Here is an 18,820-nt window from a genome sequence, read left to right on the forward strand (position 1 = left end):
AACGTCCGAAATGTCAAAATCGCGCAGTAGCACCAACATTTAAATCAGGCCTGCCCAAAGTCCGGCCCGCGGGCCGGATCCGGCCCGTGAAGCTATTTCATCCGGCCCGCGACGGCATATAAAAAAAGTTTATTTATTGGCCCTTAACACTGTTAATGAAACATTCGATTAATAAATTTAGAGTCTAGATTTGAAAAATAAGCTTGTGATCTCATTTAGCTTTTTTGCTTCAGCAATGTTTTTATTTCAAATTCAAATATTCTTTATGTTTGAATTTTATTTTTATCATTTCTGCATTGATTTTTTCAAAATCAATAATTTAATTGAAAACTGTTACGAGAAAACCATAATTATCAATGTTTTAAAATTGTGAAATATACGAAAAAAAAAATTAATATTGAATTTTTTACAGTTTTGATTCTTTAAATTTCAGTTTTTCTGTTTTGAAGCACTTGATGTGGTAATATGAAAATGTAGTTTTAAGATTATTTAGATTATTTATCTAAAAGTAAATTATTTATACAGAAAACAAGTTTGCTGCAAATATATTTGAAATATTAAATATTTCGTAAAATGAGTCAAGAAATTAGCAAAAAAAAACATATTTTTAAAATAAATTTAATTATGGAAATTTTAAGAATAACTAAAAGGGTTACATACATGTAAATCGGCAAAAATGTCAGAGGTGGGTTTGAGCACACACTTAAACTTTTTTTAAAATCTGTTTTCAGGGCATTAAAAAACTACTTTTCATCTATTAACAAAACAAATTTGAAGACATTTGGTTGTAGCTTTGCCGAGATATCGCTATTTGAAGTAAGCAGTTTCAAAAAAACGGGTGCCACGATATCTCAACATCGCTTCGACCAAATCGGCTCAAAATTTTGGTGAAGACTCGTTAAACCGGTCTCATGTGCATGATGAAGGCCAATTTTCAAAAAGTTTATTTTAAAAAAAGATAAAAATATTTTTATGATTTTCATATAAAAAATCGCCATTTTTTGATTTTTGTATTTTTTTTTAAATTCAAAATTTCAAAATCGGGCTTCGTCATGCACACGGAGTATGTCTTGGAAGTCTTCACCCAAAATTTCAGCCAATTTGGTCCGTCCCATCTCGAGATATCGTGGCACCCGTAAATTAACTTGGTGTTCAGAGAAAAACGCTCAGAAAGTTAGACAGTTTGCTTTGCGCATGGCAAAACTCTGAGCTTAAATCGTCTCTAACTCAGTTAAATCATGAAATACCTTCATGAAACTTTCAGGAGTGTTTGAAAATTGATTTTATAAATTTTCTGTAATATGAAAATTTGTGATTTTCTACATGTATGTAACCCCTTAAAAGAATGATATTTTTCCATTTTCAATTTTTATTAAACATTAGTTCCGGCCCGCCACTGCTTCAGAAAAATAACGTCTGGCCCGAAGGGCCGAAAGGTTGGGCACCCCTGATTTTAAAAAAAATGTAGCTGTCATGCGATGGTACACTTTTTTCGTAATGTTGGTATCACCGCGTGATTCTGACATTTCGGGCGTTCATCATTCGAACGCCATTTTCGTTTAAAAACCTGGATACAAGACTGATCAATCTTGTTATGAATAGGAAATCAATTAATTGTAAAATAGATAAAGTAAAATCGAATCAGAGAAAATATATTTGGCTTTATAAATGGGTAATTCTCTACCAACTCACACGAAATCGGGAAAAGTTGCCCCGACCCCTCTTCGATTTGCGTGAAACTTTGTCCTAAGAGGTAACTTTTGTCCCTGATCACGAATCCGTGGTCCGTTTTTTGATATCTCGTGACGGAGGGGCGGTACGACCCCTTCCATTTTTGAACATGCGAAAAATTAGGTGTTTTTCAATAATTTGCAGCCTGAAACGGTGATGAGAGAGAAATTTGGTGTCAAAGGGACTTTTATGTAAAATTAGACGCCCGATTTGATGGCGTACTCAGAATTCCGAAAAAACGTATTTTTCATCGAAAAAAACACTAAAAAAGTTTTAAAAATTCTCCCATTTTCCGTTACTCGACTGTAAAAAATTTTGGAACATGTTATTTTATGGGAAATTTAATGTTCTTTTCGAATCTACATTGACCCAGAAGGGTCATTTTTTCATTTAGAACAAAATTTTTCATTTTAAAATTGTGTGTTTTTTCTAACTTTGCAGGGTTATTTTTTAGAGTGTAACAATGTTCTACAAAGTTGTAGAACAGACAATTACAAAAATTTTGATATATAAACTTAAGGGGTTTGCTTATAAACATCACGAGTTATCGCGATTTTACGAAAAAAAGTTTTGAAAAAGATACTTTTTGCGTTTTTCTTCGTTTCGTCGTCCGTGTCTGTCGCGGGTGACTATGAACGGCCATGATCGATGACGACCAACTTTTTCAAAACTTTTTTTTCGTAAAATTGCGATAACTCGTGATGTTTATAAGCAAACCCCTTTTGTTTATATATCAAAATGTTTGTTATTATCTGCTCTACAACTTTGTAGAACATTGTTATACTCTAAAAAATAACTCTGCAAAGTTAGAAAAAAACACGAAATTTTAAAATGAAAAATTTTGTTCTGAATGAAAAAATGACCCTTCTGGGTCAATGTAGATTCGAAAAGTACATTAAATTTCCCATAAAATGACATGTTCCAAAATATTTTACAGTCAAGTAACGAAGAATGAGAGAATTTTTAAAACTTTTTAAGTGTTTTTTTTTTCGATGAAAAAAACCGTTTTCCGGAATTCTGAGTACGCCATCAAATCGGGCGTCTAATTTTACATAAAAGTCCGTTTGGCACCAAATTTCTATCTCATCATGCTGCAAATTATTGAAAACACCTCATTTTTCGCATGTTCAAAAATGGAAGGGGTCGTACCGCCCCTCCGTCACGAGATATCAAAAAACGGACCTCGGATTCATGATCAGGGACAAAAGTTACCCCATAGGACAAAGTTTTACGCAAATCGAAGAGGGGTCGGGGCAACTGCTGTGTGAGTTGGCGGAGAATTACCCAAATAGAATAAGTAGGAGAGAAAATAACTCAATAAATGAGCATGTGCTTGACAAAAAAATATTTTTTTAGTTACTTTTTTATTATAATTGAACAAGATCAAACTAGTTCGAAAAGTTTATTATAAGTCAGTGTTACATATTTCACTCTAAACCTTCGCTTAAGTTCTATTCAGTAGATAATGTTAAAAACAGTCTTTCGAAACCAAAAAATTAGATTAGATTAGATTTAGATTTTATGTTTAAAATTGATGAAGAAAGTTTGAAGCTGATTGATGAGTAATTAAAAATAAAGTATAAAATAATTACTGTTATTTTAAAATAAGATTTTCAGGGTAATTTAAATTTTTCACGATTTATTGAATATCCGTGAATATTTTGTTTTGGAATAATGGATCCGTGAAATTATCATTTTTTATGCGTGAAAAATCACTGAGCCATGTTTGGACTTGTTTGAAAACATTTAGTTTTTTTTTGTGAAATACCGATGAACTGGAAAAAATAATCGCTAGAAAATATATTGAATTTGACATTTTGAAAACGAATGATAGCAAAACAACAGAACTGGTATAAAATGCATTTTAACCTTCTTATGGTATTGGAGTCCTTTTCGGCCTTTTTGGAAATTAAAATTGCCATAACTTTTGCTAAATACATGGTAGAGCCTTGAAATTTTCTGACATTAAATTTATAGTATAAATATACATTTTACAATACAAATAAATCTCGGACGACCCCTAGGGGACGCCCATAACTAAAGTTACTATAAAGGTATTGGGGTCCTTTTCGACCCCAATGTTATTTGCCCAACTTATATCAAAATTTGGTATTCCCGTGTTGTTTACCCCTGCTCGGGTAGTAATTATTGATCACTGAGTGCTTCTAGCATATGCGGCGAGTGTTGCTAATTTAGCTAATTTCAAATACTCAAAACATTAAAATTCGATATCTCTGGAACGAAACATATTCCTTTCTGTCGATAAGTGATTCTTATGTAAAATCGGACGAGGAATACGATGGTGAGGTCAAATTTAAAAAAATAAACAGGGATGTTTTGAGATACGGCCAATTAAAATTTTGAATTGCGCAATACAGGTATAACAAATATTTTAATCTAAATTTTGATCACGGAAATGGATTCTATGTCCAATTTCCTTCAAAATTGGGTCTAAGACCGAGCCTCTAAGATTTGTGGTTACTGAGTTATCGTCGTTTGAAGATAGGGGTTTCGCTCAAAAATCGCAAAAAAAGTCGATTTTTTGGGAGGGTACAAAAATAGAGGGGGTGGTCCGATTTGGATGAAATTCGGGATTTTTGCATGTTTTGATAGTCTCAACAGCTCTGCCAAATTTGAGCAGAATTGGAGATGGTAATTTTCAAATGCTGTTCCTCTTCAGATGGAATGCCCCTTATGCAACATGATGGGTTTTCACCAAAAAAATCAAGTTGGCCGTTCATCGGATACCCGGGAACCGGTTCCAGGTTACCCGGAAGTGGCCACTAACACTCCAGAGTGGTTCTGGCAATCGTGTATTGTGTTTTTAGCAGGGCTGCGGAGTCGGGTCATATTTCAAACGACTCCGACTCCGACTCCGACTCCGGCTTTCAACAAATGGTTGGCTCCGACTCCGACTCCAACTCCGGCCTACCAACTCTAGCCAACTCCGACTCCAGCTTTCAACAAATGGTTGGCTCCGACTCCGACTCCGACTTCACGAATTTTTAAATGTTTTAAAAGTTAGTTAAATATTATTAGTTAATTATTTTTAAAACATTGATAAATAGGATTATTTAAAAACTCTCTAAGCGTCATGTTTTCTCAAGAAAAATAAGTAAAGTAAAGTAAATAAACGGAAAAAGTTTCTAAAAGTAAAAGTAAGTGGACATTACAATTCAATTTGCCCACTTTCAGGCTGACATTTATAAGAGGCACAGTGACAGGCAGCATGTTTTTTAAATGACAATTTTAAACGAAACATTTTTTTGTTTTTTTTAGGACGTACATGGACATCACGCCATAGCTTAAGGAGATTATTATTGCAAATCAATGAATCTAAACAATTTCTTCGTGGAAAGGACCCTTAAGATGTCCTTTTTAAATATCGGTGAAAAATATTTTACCCTGGAAATTTTTAATTTATTTTAATTTTAAAATTTAATGTTCTTTAAAAAGGAGGCGCACGAAACTTCGTGAATCTTCACCTAAAACGAAGCTTTATGGATGATCTTGCGTCTCCATCAAAATATATGAAAAAACTAAAAATATAATAAAAAACAAATATCCACAAGTAAAATATTTTCTAGGTCACAAGTATTCCATTTTTTAAGGTACATTGATTTGCAATGATAATCACCTTCCGTTATATTGGCGTGGGATATACAGTATGTGGAAATTCGTACCAGATGATAATTTGATGATTTTGTTTTTTTTTATAATATTTGAAGAATAAATTAAAATCCTATATTTTGTTCTATACTTTTTTTTATTAGTACATTTTTGTACTGAATTCTTGAGAATTGTTCAACGATAATTTATAACGATATCAAAATAGTTTACTTAAAATCAACATCAATATCAACAATCAATAATTATTTCAAAATTAGTTGTAACTTCTTTTGATATTTTTTGTTTCAATTATTTTAAATGCAACACTTTGATTTTCTTGTACTCAGTTATAAACAAAATGCGCATGTTGAGTTCCAAGTAAGAGATTGTTATTATCGTTGATGATTTGTAACAAAAGTTAAACTGTCAGTGACTCTTTTTCGACTTCCAAAAACAGTGATTACTATTTTTAATCTTTTTATGTACCTCGTATTTTTTTTTCCTAAAAAATGATATAACTTAAAACCCCCAAGACATTCGCTATCGGGGTTAAAGATGACTGTGTGTGTACTTTTTTCAGAAAGAAAGTCAAATTTGAATTGAAAAGGCACATAAATATAGGCAAAAGGAAGCAGTCAAGAATCAATTAGATATGTCTGACTACATAACCAATATTATTTTTATATTTTTTTAAATTATGATACTACATACTTGGGTAAGAGGTTATCATTTAGTGATTATAATGTAATAACACAATTAGAGCTTTCCAATCACAATAAAAAGCTTCAGAAACATAATGACATCTGATAAATCAATTAAAAATATAAGATGTTTTGTAAATTAAGCTATTATATATGATAACTGAACAATAAAAAAAATATTTTTTGTTGAATTTAAGATAACTCCGACTCCAACTCCGACTCCGGGTTATCAGAAATCTGCGGCTCCAACTCCGACTCCGACTCCAGCTCTTAAAATTTAGCCGACTCCAGCTCCGACTCCGACTCCAGCTGCTCGAGTTATGACGACTCCGACTCCGACTCCGACTCCAGGTCCCCAAAAAGACCCGACTCCACCGACTCCGGCTCCAATTCCGACTCCGACTCCACAGCCCTGGTTTTTAGTAAGTTTTATGGATCAATTTCAACTATCATGAGAGTATTGGTATCACATATACGTGAAAAACAGTAAAACATAAACTTTTCAGATGTTCCGGGTTTCCGGAACCGGTAGGTCACCTGGCCCTGATATTAATATTTGTGGTCAGAGTACAGTACTTGTCAATTTCAACCCGGAGCATCCTGATTGGTTGAAAATTGCCGGAGATACAGGTCGTCAAAGTAGCGGACTCAAAAAGGTCTTTTTTCAGTTGTAGCCGATTCCCAGTAGCCACAGTGACCAAATCCGGGTTTCCAGGTCGGTTCCGGAAAGGGGACGTTCCAAGCATTCATTTGTGACCAAAAGAACCGGAATCGGTCAACTACTGGATTTTTGACGATTTTTTAAAGTTTTCGATCCCAAAACCTTATGTGTGTTTTTTTAATACCAAGGGAAGGTTAAAACACTCGGAAAACATCTTTCACGAACACGAATCTAACATTGCAATTCAGGAATTAATTAAAGAGAGCTGGATAAATTCACGTTTGACATTTAAAATCACTGAGCATCCCTTTTGAAAAGTTGTGCGTAATTTTAAGATTCCTAAAAATATTTGTTTCACGAGTATGAGCTATTTTTAACAAAGTTCAACTTTTCAGCACTTTTATTGAAAAGTTATATTTTTCAACATTTTCTGGAGTTTGAGTTGATCAAATACACGGACACTTAACTTAAGGTGAAACAAATATTTTACTAAAAATATCTTTGCAAAAGTTGTATTTGAGAATTGCAAAAAATGTAGTAAAATGGAAACTAAAAGATTTTCAAACCACGATTTTTCTTATGAAAATGCGAATGAAGATGGTTGCATTCAACTGTCAAAAGCTTAAAACAAAATTTCTTGAATAGGGGAATGCTGGCAAACGTGTTAAGTAAATAATTAATTAGCAGTTGAATTCGCTTAAGTTATTGTAATGTTGCATCCAAACAATCCACTGTTGGAATAAAGTCCACTAATGGATAGTATGCCCTATAAAGCAAAATGTTGATAATTTTTCTGAATAAATTGTCAATTGAGCAAGCACTTTGAAATTCACATAAAAACACTAAAAAAATGTAAATGTTTAAGGAATTAATGAAGAATGTTGTGACAACCTTATCTTCAGTGATAAGCATTTAAGTGATATTTATAAATTTAAGTAAGCTCAAATTTTGATAAAAATTCTGTCTCGAATCATGCGTCAGACTGTTCAAATGCGAGGAAGAATTGAAAAGTATGGCCTAATGAGCTCAAATTAAGTTAAGGATTAAGGACATTCTCTGCCAAATGCTGTTTAAACAAACTACTCAACTCACCTTTCCTAGTTGTTTTCCTCTGTTGTAACCCCGCCACCACTCTGTTACTACTTTCCCGACCTTCCCCCGGGAGGTTGCCAGGATCAAACATACACAGGGATTCTGGTGTCGACATCGGTTTTGCCGGGTGATTCATGGCCACCGTCATTGGTAGGGGTAGGAACTTCCGCCGGACTTGGGCAAGGACCACCACTTATGCTCACGTCTATTACTGTTGCTGTTGCTGCATCACATTCATCACCGCAAGCAGATTCGACTGTTTCTCCACGGGGACATTCCACCGGACCAGCGCCAACACCAGCAATTACATGGTTATTATTTATCCGATTGTAGCGCTGTTCCTGTGGTTCCTGGTGCTGGTCCGCCGAGCGTGACGAAGAAGACGTCACCGTCGTTGACGGGACGATTTCAATCTGTTGCTGCTGTCCCGGTTCCCGTAACTCGTCGTCGTTTAAGTTGTTGTTGTTGTTGTTGGTTCTGTCCGTTGACGATGTTGTTACTGTTGTTGACAGTTTAGAGTGGTTGTTGTTGTTGTTGCTGTAATGCTGCTGCTGCTCGTCGACCTTTTGCTTCTTCCTTCCGAGACTGTAATTCATGTTGACGCCATCGTTGCGGTTGCTACTGTCGGTGGTCGTACACGTGGGGGTCGTTGACGGGGATGGGGACGGCCAGTGGCCACGCTGGGGTGGGGTTGCGGGAGGGGTTTCGAAGACAACTACGACGGATGCTGATGGCGATGCAGTTGCTGTTGCTGGTGATCCACCTCGGTAGCCATGTCATACCCTTTCGGTTCCGTTGGATTGTGGCGGGACTTGCTGGAGCGTTTGCTGCTGCTGCTGACCGATGTGCGTTGTTGTAGTTGTTGATGGGAAGCTGGAGGCATGACAACACAACACAACACAGGGATGGTGGTGGCGACGACGGGACAGACATGGAAAAAAAGAACGACAACAACAACATTGGGTTAGTTGGTGGGGAGTGAGTTCCGGGAAATCAAGATTAATTGCCAAGGATATCTTATTATAGGGATGTCCCTTCACTGACCATGGTAACGTGTGGGTGAGCGAACGGACATCAATAGCTTCATTATTGGGTTTTTATGTATTTGTGTGCAACAAAGGGTGTGTCTTTGGTGGAATAATTGGTTGTGCGATGAGTATTGATGAAGCAAAAAAAAATCATATTATTCGCTCTACAGCATAGCCTTGGCGTTCTCGATTGCGAGATTCCTACTTGGTGTCCGAAGGCTTGATTGTTGAGGCAATTGCAAATCTCTTTTTACACATATGCTTCCATCTACCCCGGGATTCGAACTGACGACCTTTGATTGTTAGTCCAACCCAGGGAGACGACTCCTACACCTGGATTGAGCTAACGACCTAACCCTCTAGGTTAGACCGGGGCCAACATTTACTTCCCCATCCGACGGAAATTCGTCTCGAAAAATGCCACCGGGACCGTCTGGGATCGAACCCAAGCCGACTGGGTGAGAGGCAACCACGCTTACCCCTACACCACGGTTCCCGTATATTGATAAAGCTATGCTTTTATATTATTGGATAAGGCGTGATAAAAGGTTATGTTTGGGTGTGTCAAATAAACATCCAGATAGGCTAATATCCACTTTTGGCAAAAACGAGTTATTAGCACCAGGTGGTAGAGAATGTTCAAACGTACTTCTGAAACTTGAATTTCACTAAAATAATGTTTAGGCTAATATGCCATTCTTACGGGAAGTTGCCTTGATGGAGATTTGGTGACAAACACTAAAACGCGTTTTTGTAACTGACGAGAGTTACTTGGTCAAAGCGGGACAGAGCAGGCTATTGCAACAGAGACATTACAGAAACAATCTTTAAAAAGGATATACCTCTAAAAAGTATTAACTCAGCTGCGAATAAAGCCTTGGTGAAACATAAATTCATTTTTTTTTTCAATGAAATTGTAGACTAATCCCAGCAATCAAGAAATTTTTACCAAAATATGTATCAAAATTTGTTCTATATTTCACTCGTGAATGATATTTGTGAAAGACGGATATGAGTGTTTTTATGATAAAAACTCTATTTTTTACAAAATATCATACTTTTCAAAAATTCTAAAATTTTCCCAGCGTGATTTAAAAAAATATATATAGTGCTTTTTGTAAACATATGAGTATTTAATTCCATAAACTCTAAAACAGCGAAAATACAAACGAATTTTCAAATCTTTTGATACTAGAAACTAGAAGTCTAATGAACTGAAAATAATTTGAAATGCATTTTTCTACGTTTAAAATGATAATTAGCGTATCTGGGATCGATCAACACAATTTTGTTTTTTTTTGTGAAATTCCAAACTGCAAAAAGTTTTTTCTCGGCAAAAAAAATCGTCGATACTTAGATATTATGAAAACAAATGATCTCAAAAGAAATAGGCTGATGAGCAGATCTCTCAGATTTCGGTTTTTCGATTTTTTTTTTGTATTTGGGTCATTCTCCGCCAACTCACACAGCAGTTGCCTCGACCCCTCTTCGCTTTGCGTAAAACTTTGCCCTAAGGATTCATTTTGGTCCCTGATCACGAATCCGAGGTCCATTTTTCGATATTTCGTGACAGTGGAGCGATACGACCCCTTTCATTTTTCAGGTTTTTTACTAAGACACGTTTTTCAGTGATTTGTAGCTCGCAACCGTGACGAGATAGAAATTTGGTGTCAAAGGGACTTTTATGTAAAATTAGACGCTCGATTTGCTGGCGTACTCAAAATTCTGAAAAAAACGTATTTTTCACCAAAAAAGTTAAAAATAGTTTTGAAATCTCTGCCATTTCCCGTTACTCAACTGTTATGAATCGTGAGACATGTCATTTTATGGGAAATTTAATGCACTTTTCTAATCTAAAATAAACCCAGAAGGGTCATTTTTTCATTTAGAACAAAATTTTTTCCGTGTTTTTTCTTGCTTTGCAGGGTTACATTTTAGAGTGCGAAAATGTTCTACAAAGTTGTAGAGCAGACAATTACAAAAATTTTGATATATAGACATAGGGGGTTTGCATTTCATGAGTTATCAGAATTTTACAAAAAATGTTTTTGGAAAAGTTATGATTTGACCATTCATGACCAATTTTTCGAATTTTTAACCCCTAAAATTCAATCGTGTTCTTTTGAAAGTATTTTTTCAGAAAGTTCAGCTAATCTAGTACAAGAATGACCCCTTGGACGATTGTTGAGGCTCGTGCGTTGCGAGAATCAGATTTTTTTTCAAAAAAAATATTTCCGTGATGCGTGTGTGTATCCGGTTTTTTTTTATTTTCGAAAAATCCCCACATACAAGCAGTGCACAAGCCACAACAATCTTGCAAGGAGTCATTCTTATGCAAAATTAGCTGAACGTTCAAAAAAAAAAAAAACTTTCAAAAGCACACGATGTAGTTTTAGGGGTTAAAAATTCGAATAACTAGTCAAAAATGGTCAAAATCATAACTTTTTCAAAAAACTTTTTTGTAAAATTCTGATAACTCGTGAAGAATACATGCAAACCTCTTATGTCTTTATATTAAATGTTTTTGTTTTGTCTGCTCTACAACATTGTAGAACATTGTTACACTCTAAAATGTAACGCTGCAAAGTTAGAAAAAACAGGTAATTTGAAAATCAAAAATGTTGTTTTAAATGAAAAAATTACCCTTCTGGGTTATTTCAGATTTGAAAAGTGCATTAAATTTCCCATAAAACGAAATGTCTCACGATTTTTGACAGTTGAGTAACGGGAAATGGCAGCAATTTTAAAACTATTTTTTAACTTGTTTTGATGAAAAATACGTTTTTTCGAAATTTTGAGTAGGCCATCAAATCGGGCGTTTAATTGTACATAAAAGTCCCTTTGACACCAAATTTCTATCTCGTCAGGGTTGCGAGCTACAAATCACTAAAAAACGGTTCTTAGTAAAAAACCAGATAAATGACCCCCACCCGCGGGTCGGGGCAACTTTTTCCGATTTCGTGTGAGTTGGTAGAGAATTACCCATTTTTTAATTTGGTTGAAACTTTTTTGGTGCCTTCGGTATGCCCAAAGGAGCCATTTTACACCATCAGTTTGTCCTAACATTATAAAAGGGAATAATTTTGAATGTTTGGTCCTTTTGAAATGTTAGTCTTGATTTAAAAAAAATGAAAATATTGTTTTCGAAAAGATCAAAATAATTCACGAATTTTTCATATTTTGACATAGTAAATCGAACCATTAGTTGCTGAGATATCGACGTTAGAAAATGGTGGGTTGTTTGGGTGAGACTTGAAAAACATCAATTTTCCTGTTTTCCTGATCTTTTCGAAAACAATATTTTCAACTTTTTTAAATCAAGACTGACATTTCAAAAGCACCAAACATTCAAAATTATGCCCTTCTGAAATGTTAGGACAAACTAATGATGCAAAATGGCTTCTTTGGGCATACCGAAGCCACCAAAAAAGTTTCAGCCGGATTAAAAAATACAAAATTTAAAATTGAAGAAAAAAGACCGATTTCGTAGAGATCTGCTCAGGTGTAACATGCATTTCTAAACACTCTTCTGATTCAAATGTCAATTCTATGGCTTGTAATTTCAATTCTTATATGTTTTTATATTCCCCTCCCTCGTGTGGCCAGAGTTGAGGGACATAAACTTCAAAAAATATTTTCAACGGCCTTACAAAAATAAAAGAGGTCATACCGCCTTTCCGGCACGAGATATCGCGGCTTCGTAATCAAGGACCACAATCTCGAAGAGGGTTTGGGGGACTTTTTTCGATTGCGTGTGAGTTGGCAGAGAATGATTCAAATATTAACCGTTCTTATTATCATAAGCTCTACCAGGCTATAAGCAACCGACTACAATAGAAATGTCAAGCCACCAGTTCAACCATTGATATTAACTTCCTCATCGTAACCAGCCAGAAAAATAGATGAAACAATAACTTCTGCAAAAAGAAACCCCTACAAAATAACTAGCGTAATAAACTGCTTTTCAAAGGGAGAAGTTTTCCGGGCTCCTTCGAGCAAACCAACGGAGGAAAGCTCGTAAAAGCAACCGTAAAACTACAGCATAAATTTGCATATAAATATCAAAAGATCGACTTTTCCGCAAATTGTTGCTGCTGCTGCACTATCAGCAGAAAATCGCACATCGTTTGTGAGTTCGGATCGTGCTCCACCGGAACTAACCTGACTCTGTTTCCACCTGCCACTCGCCATAAACCAGCAACATTGTGCTCTTCTCCCACGCGACCGACGTCTTTATTGGCAGTGCCGTCGGGGGAATGTCTGATGCTCTTGCTGCGTCTCACCTGGTGGAAGTTGGGCGGTGGCATTCCATCATCATGGCGGCGGTAGTGGTTTTGTGTCGGAATTTATTTCTTCCGACGACCCCGTGCTCCTCGAAGACGACTTTTCATTCCAGCAAAGCTGGCAGGTATTTCACGGTTTACGATGATGATGGACGAACATTGTACACCGTTTGCTCGGGAGCACGACATAAAATAATAACCATTGCCAGTGGTGGACAGTTGGGAAAAATTGTTTAATAATTAAGAAAAAAAAATAATGTAGAACTCTCCAAAACAATTACATTGATGTTTTGCAATTTATTGTAATTATCACATTATCAAAGCAAAAAAAAAAAACAATTTTGACCACCAAAACGCACCAAAGTCCCACTGTCCACAGTAGCCCGGGCGTTAATAAAGCGTGACGAAAATGGCGATTAACAATCCCGTTGAGACAGGACTTCCCCCTCGGGCCACCACTGGCCCATTCACTCCCACTTGGCCACGCCGGCTGACAGGTGGAAAGCAAATGCGATCTCGTTGTTATTAATTTTGCTTTCTCTGCTTTGCTCATTGGTGGCGTCTTGGTGGAAAATTTACCCAGTGTTTATTTCCCTGAGGTGCCCACCCACAATATGCCGATCTAAATTATCCAAAGCTGTCTTGGATAAAAAAATTTCGTTTTAGTTAGAGGTTTTTTAGGAGATCGAGATTTTTCCGAATCAAATTTCATGCCAAAATGATAAAAAAAAAATTGCGCACAACTTTCAACCTGTAAAGGAGTTTAAGGCAATTCGGGTATCTCTTGAATATCTTTAATCTTTTAATAATTGACAATTTTCAATAACAAAAATCCTAAAACATGAAAGGATGATATGAGTTACCTAAAAAATCTTATTTTCTTCATTTTTTGATGTATTAGTTTTAATATCCAAAAATCCAAAATCGGATTAATATGAATGTTTTGAACATAAAAAAAGTTTTTGATTTTTAGGTTTCAGATTTTTTAAATTGTATGGAATGGCTTTCAATAAAAATAAGCTTGGTGTCCAAAGCATTTTTGATCATTTTTTAAAAGTTTCAATAAGTTAGATAACTATAATTGCATCATGTTTTCTCAGTCAAAATAAGTCAAAATAAAACGGACAATAATTTTAGATTTTTTAGACACTTTTTCACTAGGAACAGATCAAATAAGTTTGTTAAAGCTCGGGTAGTCACTTTCACACTGTTTTTTGCCTAAAAATTTTGTAACTTTTGATAGAATTGACCAATTTAGACTTTTCTGATAGCAAATGATCCAGATTGTCTACATTTTTAATTATCAGAATGGGGAAAATTTGGTCTAATTTTACCATAATACGTTGGGGTAGCTCGGCACTTTCACCAACTCATACAGCAGTTGCCCCGACCTCTCTTCGAATTGCGAGAAACTTTGTCCTGAGGGGTAACTTTTGTCCCTGAATCCAAGATATCTCGTGACGTTTTTTTATATCTCGTGATGGAGGGGTCGTACACTAGGGTGTAATATTGTTGTATGAAAAAATCAAAGTTGTCCAAATTTTGTGAGCACAGCACTTTTTCAGTTCCTTTTGGGGTCCTGAACAACTCCCCAAAGTGTGGGAACCATTGTCCTCACTTTGCGCAAAGCGATTTAATTTGCAATGGGAATTTGTATGGGAAAAATCATTTTTTTGAATTTTGATTTTTATAAAATTCACGTTTCACGCTGTACTAAAACAGGATTCTTATACGGATGCTCTGGAAGGTGCTCTACAACTTTTCCGAAGAGAGTATGTTGCTAGCTTGCTCCTAAAAAAAGACACAGCGACTTCAAAACTGGTCTAAAACGTGATTTTAGAGCAAACTGTATCTTTTTTTAGGGGCAAGCTAGCAACATACTCTCTTTGGCAAAGTTGTAGAGCACCTTCCAGAGCATCAGAATTTGAATCCGATTTTAGTACAGCGTGAAACGTGAATTTTATAAAAATCAAAATAAAAAAAATGATTTTTTCCATACAAATCCCCATAGTACTGTGCTGGGGAGCTTTTTGGCAGATGGAACGGATTAGATCGGTTGTTCGTGGCTCCGCGAATTTTTGTATTTGTTGTGTGTATAATTCGACAATTTACCCAGAAGTTTGGTTTTTTCGGTAGCTCGCGACGTGTTCTTTGTGAATCAAGTGAAGTTCAGTAATGGTTTTTGAAATTATTGCGAAAAATGTGATTTATTTGCAGTTAGCGAATTCGTTGTTTTTGTTTGGAACGTTCGCGAAGTTTCATTTCCCCTGTTCCTTCCGAAGAAACGTCATACTACGTCAAGCTTGCCCAAAGCTTTTTCAAATGCATGTTTGTGTTGGTGTTAGCTTTTGTTGATGTTTATATTGAAGTGGTAGAAGTTTCATCTGTCAAGTTGCAGTGGGTGCTTTGGTGTTTTGTTTGCGTGGGTGTGATGGGGGGATTTGTTTGCTCTTTTTTTTCTGCCAAGCGCTTGCTTGAGGAAACTGACGTTTGGGCTCTACGTGCAGAATCGCCGATTGCCAGCAGAAAAGCTGATTGTTGTAGTGCTGGGGATTGTTTTGGTTTGCTGAATCGATTGATTATATGTATACGAACTAAACAAACAAAGTCATAAACTGTAAGGTGCAAAATATTCAGTTTACAGTGAACAGCAGCAAAAGCATGGAATAGCTTATTCAAAGGACTGGTAAAAGTGTTAAAAATGTGAACGCGTAGAGCAATACAGATTGTGTGAGAACATGTGTTGTGGTAAACAGTTTGAACCGATAAAAGTGTTGTTATTTTGTTTTCTTGGGGATGGTATAAGGTTCTATTGGGTTGTGAATCATTAAAAACTTGAATGAAAAGGGTTAATCGAGAAACGTTTGTTGAAATACAAGTGTGTATTAGGCGGAAACGCATACCTTGGTGATTTAAAAGTGTCTTATAACTGGAAAGGAAGCCAGCGTGTTTTATGCGACACTGGGCACCCTGGGTGAGTCTGCTCTATGTTGACATGTATGTTTGAGTTGAGTGATGCGGGTGAATGAATATTTTTGTGAAGAGTCATTTGTGAGTTTCCACAATTGGTGAATTCTATCATTTGGCTCATGTATGGATGGAAGCATGAATGAATTTTATTTTATTCGTTTTGTTATTGACCTATTTATTTTAATGTATCTAACATTATTTTAACTTATCTATTTATTTCAATCTATCTATTTACTTTAATTAATCTTTGTATACATCTTATATTTTACATATTTTTCCCCACTTTCCCTCTTCTTTTTCTTATTTCCTTCTTTCAAGTCGCGTAAATATTAATATACCGGTCGTTAAACGAGAATGTCTAACTCGAGTTCATGCGTCGTTTTCACGGATTCGTTCTCCTTTTACTCTGATCTTATTTTTCCGATAATTATAAATATAACGTAAAAGATAAAACTACCTATAACGACTTCGGCCTAAAAATGTACCATTCGTGATAGTGTCGCTTTATTAATAACTGCTCGAAACGAAATTTTCAGTTACTATTTTTCGCAATTCTGTCGGTCTCGTAGATTACTATTTTCGGATCATTTCGTCTTAAAATCCTGCAACACGATGAAAACATTGCAAACCTCACTATAAAGTTTTGATATAATTCATTTGGAAACCACAGGAAATACAATTTAATATATTGCTTGAATAGTAAAAGGAGGAGCCCTTCTCACAGCGTCGTTGCTCGGAAGGCACGCCGACGGGGAATGAATGATAATTTGGCGCCGCGTTCGAATAAAAACTATTTCTAAATCAATGATTGTGTATCTTTCCGCAGCCGGCTGCCTAAGATTTTAAAATTTCAAAAGATAAACAAATTGCTTATGGTCGCATCACCTACCACAGTGAATCCTGACCTCATACCCATCTTACTAACCCCTCAAAACTCATGTGATACTTTGTCGGAGACGCAGTCGATTTGGCGGTCCCATCACTCAAGTATCGGACTAACATTCCCATCCACTTCCCCGTGTCTTACCACTGGTCGTGGCCGGCGTCGGTATTGATCAGCACGATAGGGGCCTTTGAAAATTGCGAAGGGGTGATGATTGGTTCCTACTTTTCATCTGTGGTCCACGGAGCAATGTTTGGGGGTCTTGGTCAATAACGAAGTAGCAGCTACGGGTAGACACCAATGCTATGCTATGCTAATCCCCATAGTACTGTGCTGGAAAATCGATTTTTTTTATTAAACCCTAGTGGTACACCCCATCAATTTTTGAACATGCAAAAAAGACATATTTTTCAATAATTTGCTGCCTGTTAGGTAATCAAAGACCTTTCCAACGAGTCCACAACCTTGAAGATCTTTCAACCTTGTCTCGAGTTATGACCGCAATTAAATGATATTTATGGATCGAAAAAAAAATAGCTGAATATGTGTTCAAACCACTAATATTACACTAATATTATTGTTGGTAAAAAGTGAGAAAGGCATGAACCACATAGGTGGATTAAGTTAGTTTTTTTTTCGTAAAATCGCGATAAGGCTGGTAAAAATTTTATTTTTATTTTTTGTTTCCATCCCCCTTCTCTCTCCCTCCTTCAAAGTTGGTCCGAGAAATCAGGGTGGAAAATATAAAAAAAAATCAGCATTTCAATGGAAATCTGTACAATCAGCTGGAATGAATTTTAAATACGTTTCCTTGCGTTTAGAATCACTTTTAGCATGTGTGAGAATATCGATGCTTAAGTTTTTTTGAAAATGTATGCTTGCAAAACAACTGAACTAGTGTAAAATGCACTTGAGCAACTCTCTACGAAATTTTTGAATGAATTTTCTGATCAATTTGATGTCTTCGGCAAAGTGGTAGGTATTGTTGAGGACTATTGAGAAAAAATAGGTACGCGGAATAAAAATTTCAGATTTTTTAATCAACTTTTTTTTCACAAAAACTCAATTTCCCAAAATACGTATTTTTTTTAATTTTCGAGATTTTTTGATATGTTTTACTGGACAAAAACCCACAACTTTTGAGCCATAGAGAAACATGGTCAAAAAATCTGCCGCCGAGTTATGATTTTTTGAAAAAATAGTGATCGAAAAATCGAAATTTCATGCAAAAACAAATCTGAAGTAATTTGTTTATGTAAAATTGAATTTCCAATGGAAAAGTACATTACAGATGTTTTGATAAAAGGTTCTATTTTCAAGATATAGCCACCGAAAGTTTGATTTTAGCGAAATATTTGCGAAAAATAGTGACCAAGAGTGACCATTTCTAAAAATATTTTTTTTTTGAAAAGTTCAGAAAATTTGCTATGAAATTGTCTAAGAGACATTGAAGATTGGACCTCTGGTTGCTGAGATAAAGCGGCTTAAACAAAAAGAAACACGAAAATTGAAGTTTTCTAAGTCTCACCTAAACAGCCAACCATTTTCTAATGTCGATATCTCAGCAACTAATGGTCCGATTTTCAATGTTAAAACATGAAACGTTTGTGAAATTTTGCGATCTTTTCGAAAAACTTTGCCGAAGACACCAAATTGATCAGATAATTCATTCAAAAGTTACAGATATTCGAATATTTACGTACCATTTTTGTATGAACAGCTGCCAAAATTGTATGGAGACTTGTATGGGTGAACCAATGACACAAAATAGTTTCTTTGGTCATAGGGAAGGCCCCCACAAAGTTTGAGCCAAATAAAAAAATACAAATAAAATCCATTTCCGGTTTTGGTAGAGAATTGCT

General features: G+C 35.7%; 1 protein-coding gene across 1 annotated transcript in view; it reads right to left on the bottom strand.

Moving 5' to 3' along the window:
• LOC6048798 (probable G-protein coupled receptor CG31760) overlaps nucleotides 1-18,820 on the bottom strand; it is a 191,818-nt gene that overhangs the window by 16,077 nt on the left and 156,921 nt on the right. Inside the window, exon 10 of the mRNA XM_038253566.1 lies at nucleotides 7,795-8,667. Within this exon, the coding sequence (XP_038109494.1) occupies nucleotides 8,571-8,667 (97 nt within the window). The 3' untranslated portion in view covers nucleotides 7,795-8,570. The remainder of the gene's footprint in view (nucleotides 1-7,794; nucleotides 8,668-18,820) is intronic.

Source organism: Culex quinquefasciatus, chromosome 2 (genome assembly GCF_015732765.1).
Source record: "Culex quinquefasciatus strain JHB chromosome 2, VPISU_Cqui_1.0_pri_paternal, whole genome shotgun sequence".
Taxonomy (NCBI): Eukaryota; Metazoa; Arthropoda; class Insecta; order Diptera; family Culicidae; genus Culex; species Culex quinquefasciatus.